We start from the raw sequence: 16,248 nt of genomic DNA on the forward strand, positions 1-16,248 counted from the left end.
CCTGCCATATCTTGCAAGGGAACCACTGGTGAAGGTTACGGATTTCAACACAATTTTTCTAGCCAACATAGTATAGTATTTCTTAATTTTTTTTCCTAGTTTCAGATATATTCATATACACACTATAAAAGTTTCTGATTTCTCAATATATTAGGCAGCAAGTTTATTACCTGACCTAGGTGTCATGAAGCTCCCCCTAGAGAAAATGGCAACATGCTAAGTGTGAAGTGGCCATTGAACTTGCACCGTAATGGAAAAACTTCACATCATTAAAAGTATTAAACTAAAAACATATGTGTAACATCCGAGTAGCTCAGGGGGTGATACTGAAACCTCAGGGACTTCAGCTTGGACATTAGCACCCATAGCTATCCAGTGTCATGTTCTTCTGGAAATAAGTTTATTGTGACCCTGTTGTGAATAAGCAAGTATGTGGAAACTCGTGGATGAAACAATGTTACCGTCCTCATCTGTGTACATTGAGGGGTCGGCCGCAGTAAAAGGATACTTATTATTGAATGTTTTTTAGGGTTAGAATCCTTAAGGCTGCTTAATATGATTCAGAGCTGACTATCAGTGGCTCAGGGCAAAAATCACATATACCAGGCACCTGATTACAAAGGTAGGACCTGTATTATCACTGAAACAGACTGGGGACTTCACTCATTCTTTGTTCTGAAGGGCTTTCCCTTACATGCAACAATACTACAGGAAGTCACAGGCACCAAGGTAAGGGTTTGGTGCCACTCAGATTGCTCAGTTATGTGGAGTTTATACCAGTTTGACAGCAGAAATATAGCGTCACTCTTTGTCCGTTTGCAGGCATTTATTGGGCTTGTGAAATTCAGTGGAAACACTCTCTTCTGTGTCTGCAGCTTGTAGATGGGAAGATGGTGCAGTACATGTCCTACAGCACTCAGAATGTCACCAAGCTCACTGCATTCAACAATCGTCTGGTAAATGGTCACTTCTGCTCTGTTGCATTATGCTGTTTGCTCCTCTGCAGTCATTTCAAACAGCTCAAAGTGTAAGTTTTACGATTTTGGTAAATGGCAGAATCTCCTTCAATTGCCTTATCAAATGTGACTTTTTGAACAGACTAGTGAAGTTGGGCATTTTGCCATGGCACAGGTCAGGGGCAGAAGAGGGGTCTTACAATAGGGCTGGCCAACCGCGGGGAGGGCGGCAAAATTTGCCAACCCAGGGGGGAGGGGATTCTCTGCAAATTCTGTATGATCAACTGTTACCAAAAGGGGTACCCGGTAAAATTTGCCACTGGGGGTGGGGGGTGATATATTTCGCTGTGGGCACCCTGTTGTAATGGGCCTGGAGGCAGATGACCCCCCTGCCTCCTCCACGACTGGCCCAGGGGCTGGATGGATCACAATCGACTAATTACTGAGTAGAGAGTAAGAGTGAAACCCAGCAGACAGAGCATCACCAGGACGACCGTCAGGTAAAATGCTAACGCTGTCCGGCTCATCCAGCAATGGGCCGGCAAACAGCAAACACTCTGAGTGGCTTAGTCGGCTATGAATGTTCAGGAGGCTACAGTAACGACATAAGTGAGCTGCAGTCAGCCCTGTGAGTTCCACGGTGAGGGTCCGGGTCTTCTGCCTGATGACTGAGTCCTGTGTTGCAAGGTGCTGATGAGGAGGAGGTGTCCATCTTAGGGTGAGTACCATTGTCACCTTATCATTTTTCCTTCAAAAGGCTTCTGTGTTGAGGACCAACTGATCAATCACAAAATTGCAAAAGCTAAAAATTTATTTAAAAATTTATTTCCCCAGATTGCAATGTTTTGCAGCCCTTATTTCCTAACCAAAGGGGATAATGACGTTCCCTTCAAACTAACAGCTGTTCACCTGGCTGTCGCAGTGAGTACTTTAACATGACAGTTTCTGTTAGCATAAGGGTTTCAGTTTTTGGTTTGTTACAGGCTTTTATAGTGAGGGCGATCATCTTGGCGATTTGTCTTATGAGATTAAATTCCTGTAATTCAGTGACAAATTGATAAATACTCCTTTCATTCCAGAGATGCTCATCAGCCAGGGATTTTATCAGATGGATCTTATCCAAGCTGGTAAAATAATTCTTGGAAGACTATCCCAGGTCAGCAGCAGGGTAACTATTATTATCTATAAGGAATAAATGGTACTGCAGTGTGTTGGTTCCTTGTCTTAATTTTAATTAGTTCTTCTATTCTTTGTTGTGACAGAGGTTATCCATATATTTCACCAGGCCTTTGAACAGCTTTCATTAGAGATCTGGAGAGAAGGTGCTCCATGGAGATGGAACTGACAGGGGTAGAGGAGGTGATTCAATTTTCTCAGCTCGTCCCTTGTTCATTCGTAGGCGCCTGTGAGGTTTTTGGTGATGTGACTCCATGCTTCAGTATTTTTTAGATGTACTGTGTTAATTTTTTGCATGTTGCATTGGAATTGTTCCTGTTTTGGATTTTGGGCAAAAGCATATACCTCCAGAAAATGGCAAGTAACTCAAGGACACAGAGTGACAATCAAATGTTATCTAGACTCAAATTTACTGTTATTGGCTGAACTCTCATAATTTCTTCTCCAAAAGGAGCCCAGTGGATCCATGGTGCATGGCGTCCTGGAATATTCCAGCCCACTGGCCTGCTGGGGGGTAGAGCCACAGAGTGTCAGGAGATGTTCATGGTAACATCTCATTTCCGCACCCGACAGCTAAGTTCTGTTTGTTCTTAAGTCGTTATATGAGGTTGCAACAATACAATGTCTTTTTCTGAGGAACAGATATTTTACTTCTTGGAGGAAGTCTTCTTCAAAGTCACGAGCATCTGAGTATTGTGTGGCTTAGTGGGCTAAGTCTCTGTGTCTGTGTTTGGAAGAGCACCATTTCGAACCCCGGCCTCAACAGAATAGTCACACGTCCTTTGGGCCCTTGAGCAAGGCCCTTAACCCCTAGTTCCAGGGGAGCTGTACATCGGCTGTGACCCTCCATCCCAAGTTTGCTCTCACCTGTATATATGTCTGTGTGTCTCATGGAGGAAATGATGCAGTAGGCAAAAAGAGAATTTCCTCATGGGGATGAACAAAGTATCATTATTCTGTCTACCAGGACCAAAACTCTCAAAGGAGGAAGTGTGGAAAGCCACAAAATAATACGTAAGTGTACGTCTATCCAGGTCTAATTTGTTATAGGAATGATATCCTCCAGCCCTTACAAATAAGCATGGAGCTAGAACAGAGTATTCAGGGTCTGTTACGTAGACTTCTCCACATGACCTGGTGGTACAACTACATTTGACTTCATTTGGGCATAAAGTCATTCATCAGACTTGGGGAATTCAGTGAATCCATCTTTTTTGCATTTCACAACTGACAAAGTATGAGACAGGGCATCAGAGGAGACTATCTACCTATAAAGTTGGGTTACGTGGTGTACAAAAGATGTAAAGAAAACCAACTCTGACACTAAATTCTAACATCAGTATCAAGCTTGGATACCAAGCTAAATGTTCTATTGGCAGAAAATATGAAATGCATCTCGAGTATGTTTAATGAATGACTTATTTACTTTTGAGCCTTCAGCTATCTTATACAAACAGGTCTTAATATAATATTTGTACTGAGAACTTCAGAAAATATGTTGCCACAATTAACCAAGTTTCAGAGAAGAGTAAACCTTAAACAGTCACAAAGTCTGACAACCTTGAAGTTCAAGTTTTGAGTATGAGAGTCTGAAAACGTGAGAGTTGGCAACCCTGCAAGCACACAGATGTCAAGGAGCCAACTCAGGTTGGGCTATTTTAGCACCCAGTTATCATATTTGTGAAAACGCAGTTAAGTATCAGTCTCTATCTTTAATTAGATTAAAGGAATTTTAGCATTTAATTTTAAACTAAACACGTCTTGTTACTTCGCAAAGATTGAGTTTTTGCAGAAGTTCAGTGCTTTTATTCTTTTTAATTTGTACGGGTTCACATTGAATAGAGCCTAATTAATTAACCTAATAGTTCAACAATATAATTAGAGTATCGGCACGCCGTCGATGTTTGTCCCTCGTACCGAATACTCCTTTCAATTCATCTGATAGGACGGGCGACGGTTCTTCATACGGTAATTATTTATAGCCGTTTATTATTTTTTTAAAGAAATATACAGTATTTATACGTTTGTGTATTGCGTTTCTGTAGGCTACTGAATTCACACGGATGTTGTCCAATGATGGTTTGGATAAAAAAAAAAAAAAAAAGTAATAATAATACATAGGTGTTCGTGAACGCACACCCAGCGAGGATTTTTAAAGTGGTGGTGTTTAATGCAGTCTCCATACGCCGTTCACACAGGGCGACCGTGATGGTGCGGGACCTGCACGCCTTGACAGGGACGCCGACCGGACGAGCTGGAGGCGGGGGCTGCGCCTCCCCCTCCCCGCTGGAGTCTGAAGGAAGACCGGCTGGCTCTGTATCGTCAGTCTCTGCAGCTCACTTCTCCTGTTTACTTGGGTTTATTGTGGTCCTATTCCGATGTGTGCGCGCCCAGAGGACGCGGATATTATAATAGACGGCGGCGGTGCGCTGAATGCCCGGTGCGGCTCCAGTAATGTTGTTGTAGTGGCTGAAGGAGTATCGACGCTCACCGTCTGCTGTCTCGGTGCAGCCAGCGAAACATACATTGAGAAATAACGGGGTGAAAGAGGGTGAGTGAGTGAGTGAGAGAGGGAGGGAAAGAAAAACAATCCGTCCGTTTCCATGGACAGCACGTCCATAATTACTCAGGTCGCCAACCCAAAGGATGAAGAGATCGCTTGCAATCAGGAGAAAGGTAAACAGCATGACGGTTCTGCACGTCTATAAAATGTGGTGCTGGATTATTCTGATGTTGTGGCGAATTTGGCGCTTCTGATCTTCCGTGTCTTTCATGCAGCCCTGTGATCTATCCAGCCATCACGTTTTAGTGTTGATGAAAACAAAATCGGGGAACACGTGTTTGGCCAGTCGCTGAAGAAATTATATAATAATAAATCATAAATACTTAGGATAGTAAGGAAGGGTTGCAGAGCTGTCATCGTTCTTATGGCTAACATTTGGAAAGGTCGCTTGCATGGTGGTTTTACCCGACGATCGAAGAGCCAACTTGTCACTTTCAGGTTCTTAAGATAATACTTGACCTCTATCTGGTCAGTTACTTCGTCAAATTGCCATTTTTATTTTATTTTTTAAATCCCGTTAGAGTTCATAAGCTGGTATGGTTGTATGTGGGTACTATTTGCTAAACGGTTTAATTTCGGAGTTGTGAAATACCCGCAGATGGCTGGGTGATTGGCTTTACACGACAAATTAGACGTCCAGATAGTTCCAAATATATAACCGAATATAAAACCTGGTGTGTGATTGCCTCATGTGCTGAACTTGACGTTATCTTTGCCGTGTAAATAAATCCTTACGGTCTTCGTTACAGCGCAGAGATAACATTATGTAAAATAAAAACACTATATAGTTAAATCACCAGGGCTAAATACAGCTCTGTCGACTAGACAGGCTTTATTATTATACTAAATTGCCGTCGTAGCCTGTTATAAATCACACAAAATTATAAGTCCGTACTGTGTTGTGGGTTTATCACTGGAGACATTATGCAAAGCGAGCTTCTAGGTTGTTTTTCGCAGCTCTGCTAATTTAGTGAGGTTGGCAGTAAACTTCCGTGACTTATGCAAAGTACTCAGCACACACTACACACTTGCATCTCTTTATTTATAAATAAGTCTAATATTGCCTATACAACTGTTGCCTAGTATGTAGAGTGAGGCATTTAACAGTGAAAATATGGCTTTTATTAGATATTACTATTGTAGTATTTTTAGTAGCAGTGGTAGTAGTATAGTATTATTGTTGTTATTATTATTATTTAATCCTTACATTTTTTTTTAAACAACTTTGGTCCTGTTATGTCCTTAATCAAATTATTAATATCATGCGAACAATAATAGTTCAAAATATTTTGGTTTTAGCACGAGTTTTTTGGCTAAATGGCGATGTTGATGTTTTGCAGTGGATGGTATAAAGTAGCATGTTAAAGCACATACAACAGATTAGAACTGGGGTCTGTGTGAGACCCAAATGGCCAACAGGTACTGGCAGGTAAGGTCTCTCTGCCTCTACTGACCCAGTGGGCAGCTTGTCGTCATCATTCCAGTGTCAATGCAATCATTTGGAATACAATTCTTAGTCAGACTCGTATGCTGACTCTAGTTCCCTTTATAACGTGGCTGTGTTTTTTCTCCCTCCTGGAAAGGCTGAGATCTTTGTTTTAGTAAGAGTCCCCTTCACCCGCTGTGCGGTGAGTGAGAAGCATGCTACATTTAGAGTTTAAGGGAAATTACATAATTTTATATTTAATCTGAGGTGTAGATACTTTTGTGCTCAAATCTGAAAATTAGAGAATAAAATGTAAAATGTTTTGTAAATATAATTATGGCAGTCACTGTAACGCATACTAGTGTAGTAACAGTAACATACTAGAACATAAATGGAGTCTAAAGGGATATGACGGAAATGAGCAAGCGTTTTGAGAGATCTCAGAATCAGCTAGAGAAATGATATACCTCTAAAGTTCGGGTTCTTAGACAAGTACTTGAAGTGATTTTTAAACAAAAGACTTGACTACATTCAAAAATGGTCACTATGGAAACATTTATTTTTTGTCATACGAACAGCAGGAGATGTTATGGATGTTACATCCTCTGTTATGGAGAAGCGATAGATATTTCATTCTGCTTTGGTAACATTGCAAAATGTCTGTGTTTACATAATGTCAGCAGAGGGCGCTGACCTGAACTACACTAATTGTTAGGGTTTGCTTGCATGCTCAAAGCCTAGGGATTGATTGTTTTTCAAAGATCGCTAACGCTACTTTCACTTTGCAGAACCATGTCTCTAACTAATATTAACTCTTACATAATATTACACGCCCACGTACTCTTCTTCAATGCCAGCTTTTGTACAGATTGATGCTTTAGACTATGTTCATACTGTCAGACCATTTCTGGTGATGATAATGCAGCAGTAAAATTCATAGTTGGGGAGGGGGGTTGTGTCTGAATGTTTAGTTCGTGCAAATCCATCAGTTACGACCAGGGGGGGCATAAGATTTTGTTAATATAGTGACAGCTTATGAACAATGTGTATGGAAGTCAGGTGATGACGACACTCAAGCTATTGGACAGTCCCTTCATATGTAAACTGGTTCTCAAATTTGCAGGGTGGCCCATAATGGGGAAGCATTTACTGGACTTTTTCAGGGGCCTGACCATGTCTTTGTGTGACCCTGCATCTATGTATCCATCCATCTTCCATATTACCTTATCCAGTACAAGGTCACAGTACAGATCCTATCCCAGGAAGCACAGAGTACAAGGCAGGGGGTCTATATTCATGTCTAAACAAGGACACAAATCCCCTTCAGTTCGTGTAAGACGCATGATTGTGGGAGGAAACTGGAATATGGAGGAAAACCCCTCAAACACGGGGTGAAAGTTCCAGACACGGGGCCGGAGATGGGATCTGACCCCACAACCACAGTGCCACCCATTGCTAAACACACTTCTGGCAATCTCACTCTTAATTTTTTCCAGTGTCCAAGCACTACTTTATTTCCTGCTTCCATCCTCGGAATGTCCGAGCTGACCACCAAAGTCACCGTTTCCATTTACGTCACCCTCCTGCTCGATGCCTCTTCATGCCAGGAAGGTAGAAATTATAGGGAGAGGAGTGTCTTCTGTCATCACTCTGAGGAAGAAATTACATTTGGAGGAGAGCTATTCAGTACAGCCCCGGCATGGTCACGCTGTGTCCTACGACGACATTAATATACAAAATTGCACAGAAGTGAATTACTTCTAAGTAATTTGAGCTATTTGGTTCTGCTCCTGGGCAACAATGCTAGTGCCACAGGTAGCATCAGTGCTGATCACCCCATTAAGTACCATCATCTGAGGGGGCACCAGTTTAACAAGCCAATCTCACTTTGCCTGGGATGGTGGGCACTGGCAGTGAAGCTTGCCTCAGACCCCACATGGGCTTCCACTGGTACTGCAAAGCACTGCTGCCTGCTACTTCCAGTGGTGTAGGTTTGAATCTCACCCCCACTATGTACATATGCAGTTTGTGTCTTCTCGCCACACTGTGGGATTCATCCAGGTCCTCCAGCGTCCTCCCACAGTCCAAAGACATGCTGTTAAGTGTATTGGTGTTTCTATATTGCCCTTAGTGCATGACCCTCATGATGCATCGGCGTCTCTCCAATATACTTCCTGAAATAAGCGCCCATACACTCTGTGACCCTGTACTGCTGGCTGTAAGATGGATGGCTGTTATTCACCAGGCTAAATTAGCCCTGCCTGGCAGATTTCATTGTCTCATGGACTTGCATTCTCTTTCCACTCCAGGCTACTAGTCTTGGCTCATGTGATTCGCGATGATGTCATGTGACTGTCAGTGAGACAATAGAATCTTCAGTTGGGAAGGGTCAGGCTTGTTAATTTTCCATCATTTTTTAAATTCTGCTTTCAGCTTTCTACTGTAAGGTTAATGAGCTTAAATGGGTATGCCAAACCGATCACATCAGCTTCGACACAGCACGTTAACTTGACTTTGCTGACGAGGCAAAAAAAAAGCACTAATAGGAAGTAATCTGTAATGACTAAGGGAAATTAAATGCCTGCTGCTTAATTTAAGGAAGATGTATGATTAAATCAAAGAAGGGAATCAACGTTATATTTCCTGATTTGGTAGCAATGCAGAACTAGGACAGTAAAACGTTTTTTTTTTTTTGTTTTGTTTTGGTTTTTTTTTGGTTGAATGACACGTAAGAGTGACGTGGGCAGTCCATCACCTTTGTTCGACATGACAATGACATTTTAATGGCATTAAAGCTGCCACAGAACCCCCCCACCCTCCTGTCAGAGGAGAAGTGAGATAGAGATGATGATTTTATCAGAAGCTCACCTTAGCTGTGGGAAGTAACCCATAGAAACCCTTATATAGTAAGGAAAGGGGAAGATTTAACCCCTCACTTGTACTTTGTTATTCAGACATGCCAGGTGTGTTCATCTTAGGAGCTAATCAGCAGCTTCCTATGCTGAGCTTGTGACCAGAAGGTCGCTGGTTCAAAACCCAGGATCGGCACAGTGATGTCATCATTGGGATCAAATCCCAGGATCGGCACAGTGATGTCATCATTGGGACCTTGCTCAAAGGGACTGGTTGACCCTGTTTTCTTAAAAAATGTATGGAGCTTTGGATAACAGCATCTGGTAAATAAAATGCATAGGGTTATTCTACAACTTCTATTCAAAACTATTTAAAAAAACGAAAAACTCCATTCGGAGGCTTGGTAGGAGTCAGCGTCCGTCCGAAGTGGACTGTCAGGTAATGGCAACTCGTGTCAATTTTCCGCCCTCTCAGGAAATCATTTTCGCTGTATGTCCCCCCATAAGCAGACAGTTGTTTGAGGTTTATGACTGTCTTGGTCCCCTGCGCTCAGTCGTTTTGGTGTTCCTGGTCCTCTCTGAAATAACATCTTTTCATATGCCACAGAGTAGTCCTTAGGGACCCCCAAACCAGACAATCAAGACCACTGAATACCTGCTACAGATGTGTATAGATCGTCTGGGGACCCCCCCAAGGACTAGGCTGTGAAACTCTGCCACAGAGGATGGTTTTGTTTGTCCTTGTTAAAGTCGTGGAGTCTCCTCTCCCTTCTCTAGTCTTTCTACACCCATGAACAGAGAAACCACAAATAACAAAGCCCATTTTTTCCCCCAAATTCTCTGCGTGATGCGTTTCTGTCCTCTGGGCCAGCTGGCTTTCCTGCAAACACTCTATACACCGCGCCAGATACACATCACACCAATTTATTAACTGTCAGCTTCTCTCTGTATCGATCTCCTTAAAGAGTATGTGACTTTGCCTCCACTCAGTCTTATTAACCCAACCCAGTCCTGAGGGACCCCCAGCCAGTCCACATTTTTGCTCCCTCCCAGCTCCCAACAAATCTGTACCAGGTATTTGGTCTTCTTCTTTGTTTGGTTTGTTCTTCATTGTTTGTTTGGTTCAGGTGTGTTGGGAGCTGGGAGAGAGTAAAAGAGTGGACTGTCTGGGTTGAATGACACGTAAGAGTGACGTGGGCAGTCCATCACCTTTGTTCGACATGACAATGACATTTTAATGGCATTAAAGCTGCCACAGAACCCCCCCCCCAGGACTGGATTGAGGAACGCTGTGAAGGAGTGATGGGCCCGGAGAATAAAAAACCATGGAAGCAACCAGCAAGCTCCCGACCAGGCGCGGGAAGAACTCATACAATAACTGGTTGAGTTACTGTGACTTAATGAATCCCTCCAGGACTCCCAGTCACAATCCCTGGGTTGCATCCAAATCACAGTATAAGCTGTAGGGTTGGCCTGGACTCAGGGAAGGCTCCTTCACTGATTGTGTCCCCATGGTGCCCTCTCTTTCTCTTTTAACAAGAATGCGCACCACAATGAAAGCTCTGGAGTGCTTTCTTTAAGCATCGTGTTAGAAGAATGATGACCGGAATACAACATGCAGATTAACCATTTGTCTGATTAAAATATGGTGCCTAAGTCCCATGGGAGAGACAGGGATGGAGATCTTCACATAATTTGTTTCGGTAATTATCCAGGTGTGGTGAACACAGTGCCTACAGGAACAATGCACTTTTTAAATGATTTACACACACTGCTGTGTGTCTAACTGCAGACAGAATGCAGTGTAGTAGAGGCATGGGTACCCTGGCAGATTCACGAGGTCCAGCATTGCACAGGGGCCCTGGAGTATATGACATTATAAATTTTATTGGGTGGGGCACTCAAGGTGACATTTTGTGTGGGGGCCCAGAATTTCTAGCTACCCCCCTGCTGGAAAGTAAGCTGCATGCACGATGAATGTTGTTGACTTTATTAGAGGAACGATACCAATCCTGAAACATTCATACTGAATTCTGGGTGAGACTGTGAAAGGGAGGGTCGTCTGCACATTTCAGGCAATGGAATATTCCTTGGAAAACACTCGGTCTGATGATGTGAGATGTGGAATGTATACAGCACCACCCAAAACAGGAGAAGTCTGTGTCTTTCTCCGAAGCCGAGCAGCTGGCAAGAAGTGAGTTCGACAGAGACCTCCTCAAATAAGTCTGGGTCAAGTATCAATGTGCTAACGATCGGTAGCGTGCTGGAAATGCCTGGCCAACGTGGGAGAAGGACAAGAAGGAAGCAATTTCTGGATAGAAGCCAAAAAACTTGTGAATTGTACTATTAGGCCGGTGTATTGTTGCTGCTAGAAACTGAATTTCCTGGAGGAACCTTCCCGAGGGATTAATAAAGTCTGTCTGTCTATCTATCTCCCTATGAATTTGTGAAGGCATGTAGTACTGAAAATATGGAGGAAAATTTGGAGGCATCTGGAATAGGAATTGTTTTTGTTGTATACTTCAGCTCCAAATTATCCTGTGGGAATCTATCCATCTGTCTGTCTGTCACCTAGGTAGCATACAGGGAGAGGGTCACATGTGCACCTGCCCCAGCTGAATCACCCCTGATAATACCACTTCTAACAGTATTTGGCAACATTTTATCATGAAGATCCCCCTCATTGGCAAGATTTAGGAAGGTTGAATGGATCGTGGATAAGATGGACAGAATCAAACATGGGAAAGTCCTCAGGGAAGCCCTGATTCACTCCGCAAGAGTGCTTTAAGCTGGGACGGTGAGCTCAAGTGTCAGGGGAACACTGGGGTATGAAACAAGAACGTGAATATCCTGCAGAGACCCAGGCAGAGAACGGCACTGGAGCCAGGCGAGAATGGATGGCAGAAAGATCACTGTAGCGGCCAGCTTGGTAATCAGGCAAAAACAATCTATGAATAATGCAGCACCCAGATGATTTAAAAGGTGGTACAGCGTTACACACAGCCTTTAAAGGTGAATCAATCCAGTATTGACTTATATAGCGAAGACAGAAGCATATTTTAAAATAAATAAATATTTGATGTGTTTTTACAATACATGAAAAAAAGAACAGTTTAGAGGCACCAAGGTTTTTGTCTTCTCAAGGAAAAACTTGAAAAGTTTTTTTGGTTCACTGCAAAAATATTAGATTTTTAAAATATCTTTGTATGTTTTATGAGTTAAGCAATAGCTGCTAATAGAGCTGACTTCTGAGAGGAAAACAAAAATAAGATAAGAAAAATCCTCTAATGGAGTAATATTTATGTAAATATTAATGATTGAATGACATCACCTTCCTGCACCTGCACTCAGCTTGAGATGCTCCTTTGAGGCTCAGCTACAGAGCAGCCAACGTTCTGCTAACATCCTGTCGGTAAAGAGAAGCTGCTACATGCTGCTTTACTCTGATGGGTACTGTGTGACTTGGCAGGTTAGCGTGCTGTGTCTGTGGTCGGAAGGTTGTTGGTTCGAGTCCCGTGGTTAGCAGAGTGATGTCACCACTGGGCCCAAGAGCAAGGCCCTTAACCCCAGCTGCTCCAGGGACTGGCTGATCCTGCTTTCTTAGTTGTCTGTTATATTGGATAAAAGCATCTGCTAAATATATTAACTTTTGGTGCAGCTTAAATTGAGCTGTGCTGCTTGCAGTTTAAATGCCAGTGGAACAATGGTGATGGAACAAGGACCTGGGTAGACTCATATAAAGCCCTAGAATCCAGAAGGACGTTTCTTAATTTCTCCATAATTCCTTCCCATCTTGAATGACAGTCAGTGATTCTTGTTCTTGTTCTTATGTGTCTGGAATATCCTTCCCAAACTGGTATTTTCAATACTCCCCACACCTTTTATATTGAAAGCTGAATGCAGCCAGGTGGTATTTTAACTTTTATAAACCTTATTCATTTTGCAGACACGTTTTTCCAAAGTGATCCAATGCACAATGGAGAAGGCAGGGTCAGACAGTCCCTGGGCAATTGAGGGTTAGAGGCCTTGCTGAGGGGCCCAACAATGACATCACTCTGCCTACCCTGGGATTTGAACCTGCGGCCTTCCAATCACAGACACAGTAGCCTAACCTGCTGAGCCCCACACCACCCTTTTTACTGGCTCGGTGATTGGCTGAATGATGTTTTCCGCACTTCCTTAGTTAGTTAAGGTTCTTGCAGTGAACCACACGAGTAAATGATGAGTAAACAGTCCTAGGGGAAACCTGAAGATAATGATCTCAGCATCTTGAATCTTCATAGCAGATCTCACCTGCCACAGATCTTCTAAGAAAGCTGTGTTGATGAGTATATCAATGGCCCATATTTCTTCCTCATGAAGAAGCATTTAATAGTATTATGTTGGGCAGAGTCACTGCGGTTTGTATTTTGGTATATTGATGTTGTCAGAAACCCTGCTGTTGCATATTAGGAGCTGAGGTTATACCAAAAAGCAGGATTTATTTCTTATTATGTGTTGCTGGCCTTGTTTCATTTCTGCATTGGAGGTGGAGAGCTAGCTTCAGTTACAGTCCAAGGTATGAAGCCTGAATGTTTGTTTGTTTGAGCAGGTGGTGATTTTGCTGTGTCCGTCTGCATGGGCGTACTGTAGCTAGAAATTCCAGGGTCCCCCTGACAAAATGTTACCTCAGGCCCTCATAAAATTCACAATTTTACATATTTGAGGGCCCCTGTAAAGTGCTGGGCCCCCTGAATCGGCCAGGGTATCTATACCCCTACTGAGTTCGGGAATGGTTGCGGCTGTGAGGGCGGTAGTTTTCAGAGGTCTGCACCTGTAAGACGGGACAGTCCTGGATGTGTTTCACGAGCTCTGTGTCTGGCTGGGTCTTGGAAAGCATGCTGTTCAGGGAGGCCCACGTAGGGGTGCGGATTCTGATGCCTGCCCTGAACGGGCCTCCCTGTTTTCCTGCACTGCTGCGGTCGACCCCCTCTCTAACACCCCAAAGCACAGACTCTCACTGGCCAAGCAAAGGGCCGTGCCAGTGGTGTGTCGCATGCCGAAACATGACAGGGTTTTTGGCCATTTCAGGAGTTGTCCTCAACTTTTCTTGTTCCTTTTTTTTTGGCTGCAAGTATGTGGATTTTAGGGGGATTTTTTTGTGACTACACAGGTCTGGAATGAGGGAGGTGTAGCATGTTGTAATGACACAACTTTCTGCAAGTCTCTCAGTGCTGGAATCAATAAGGAGGCCCACAAAGTGTTTCTGGCAAGAGCGGGATTCTGTTGCTGTCTCACTTCCCTGCATGATCTTAGCGTCCAGGTTTAATTAAATGTGAGCTGTTAACAAGGCTGTCGTCTCAAAATCCGTGTTTATCAACAAATCGGTAAATCAAAGCCCCACGTGCCGATGCCGATTAGAGGGAATTGTGGCTGAGGGGAAGTCATTTCTTAACTTGTTACTTGGTCGTACGTTTCAAACCACCTCTCAGACACATGTTTCTGCGTAACATTTAAAGGAAAGGAAAGGTAAACACGAACCTTGTATAAGCAAACAGCGAATTGGGTTCATTATTCGTATATGGGCGTACGGTTAGCCAATCCCAAGCCAAGCATTGTCTTCGTCCTCAGAAGAAATCAAGCTAAAAGCACCTTTTTTTTCCTTAGACAAGTAAAGAGTCTTTTTGACATTTAGCAGCAACCACAGAGCTGGGATTTGGTGCCAAGGATAAAGCAGGAGTGAAATGGGAGATTTATTGACATGCCAGAATGCAAAATAAGCCCAGACTTTTGGGAAGACCCCAAAACTGAGCCACGATTGACAGAATGTAGATGTTCCCAGGTAATAAAGCACAGAAGCTGCCTAGATGACGAGCCATGAAAATGATAAACTGTTAATCATCTGTTACATGCTCTATTTATGGTACAGTGGTTGCCCCTATTGACTGGGTTTCCTTTAGTTCCCCGCAGGCTCTTCCTCTCAGAGGTGGTTGAATTGACCTAAGAACCAGCTGGTCATCAAGAGCACTCAATATGGGGCTGGCAGGACATGCTACTTGGTGTGGTGTGCCGCTGGTTAGGCCTATGTGCCTGTGACTGGAGGGTCACCCACCAGTTCAAACAGAACTTGGGGGGGTGGGGGGGGTGTCACAGTGTAGGGTTGACCAACATGCAGCATCCTCAGAGTAGGGGGTTAAAGGGCTTGCTCAAGAGCCTGTGGGAATGTGACTATTCTGCTGAGGCTAGGGCTCAGACCAGCGACCTTCTGATCACAAACACAGTGGCTTAGCCCACTGCGTCACTCACCACCCCTGACCTGGGCAAAATAGTCACATGTCCATTGTACCCTTGAGCAAGGCCCTTAAGCCTTTGGCTGGCCCTGTGCAAAAAAAGCATTCCAGTGCACCTGTATTCGTTCTTGTGCAAATGGCCAATAAAACATTATTTCAAATGGGTGACCAACCTTGTGCCAGAATCCCACTCTTCATAAACGGACACAATTAAAATACTCACATGACTCAAAACAGCTAGCGGGCAAAAATAGGAACGAATTCTATCTTAAACCTCATCTGAAGAGCATAGTTAGCATTATGCTGATAGACTAGGTTGTGATAAATGCTGTTCAGTATGTAGCATATAAGATTAGCATAAGCAAGTTTAAAACTGCTGATGCCTTGAAAAAAAAAAATTCTCACTTCATTTTGCTGATTACCACATCTCCACTTGTGAACAGGGAGTCTCCGTGGTAAAGTTTAGGTCCCTGTGGGCGGATGACTTGTGTGAAATGAGATTTATTCTAACTTAAGGCTTTGTTTCAAGGAGGTATAAGAGGTCCAGAGGCTTTCATAATTCTCTACAGATGATCTGGAATGTTCTGCTCAAGTAATCTTGAGACATTCAGGACCCTTTTGGATGAGCCCGGTAATCAGATCAGAGCGGCCTTGAGGATCTCTCGATATCCCTGCTGAACACATGGTGACAGCCTGTGGGAATCACTCCCACTTGCCATCTGAGTCACATCACAGAAGCTCTTAACCCAAATAACATTTACACATCTACATCACTTCAGTCTTAGCAAGTAGAAGAAGAGTGTTGTAGAGTACTTGGAATAAATTTCACTTTTCTGGTACATCAGTGTTTCTCAACCCAGTCGTCAGGGACTCTCAGACAGTCTGCATTTTTACTCCCTTCCAGCTCCCAGCCAGAGTCGATGGTTTGGTACCCGATGAGGAGTCCCATCCGAAGGCACCATGTACGGGATTTCTGAGGTCATCCCACTGGTTCAGTGGGCTAACA

General features: G+C 43.5%; 1 protein-coding gene across 2 annotated transcripts in view; it reads left to right on the plus strand.

Annotated features, from left to right (window-relative positions):
• The first annotated feature begins 4,005 nt into the window (after nt 1–4,005).
• Nucleotides 4,006–16,248, plus strand: part of ctdspla (CTD (carboxy-terminal domain, RNA polymerase II, polypeptide A) small phosphatase-like a) — a 42,392-nt gene continuing 30,149 nt past the window's right edge. For both annotated transcript variants that reach the window (XM_072712160.1, XM_072712167.1), the window contains exons 1-2: nt 4,006–4,100; nt 4,331–4,808. In XM_072712160.1, coding sequence (XP_072568261.1) covers nt 4,736–4,808 — 73 coding nt within the window. In that variant the 5' untranslated portion in view covers nt 4,006–4,100; nt 4,331–4,735. The remainder of the gene's footprint in view (nt 4,101–4,330; nt 4,809–16,248) is intronic.

The sequence above is a fragment of the Paramormyrops kingsleyae genome, chromosome 1 (assembly GCF_048594095.1).
Source record: "Paramormyrops kingsleyae isolate MSU_618 chromosome 1, PKINGS_0.4, whole genome shotgun sequence".
NCBI classification, from domain to species: Eukaryota; Metazoa; Chordata; class Actinopteri; order Osteoglossiformes; family Mormyridae; genus Paramormyrops; species Paramormyrops kingsleyae.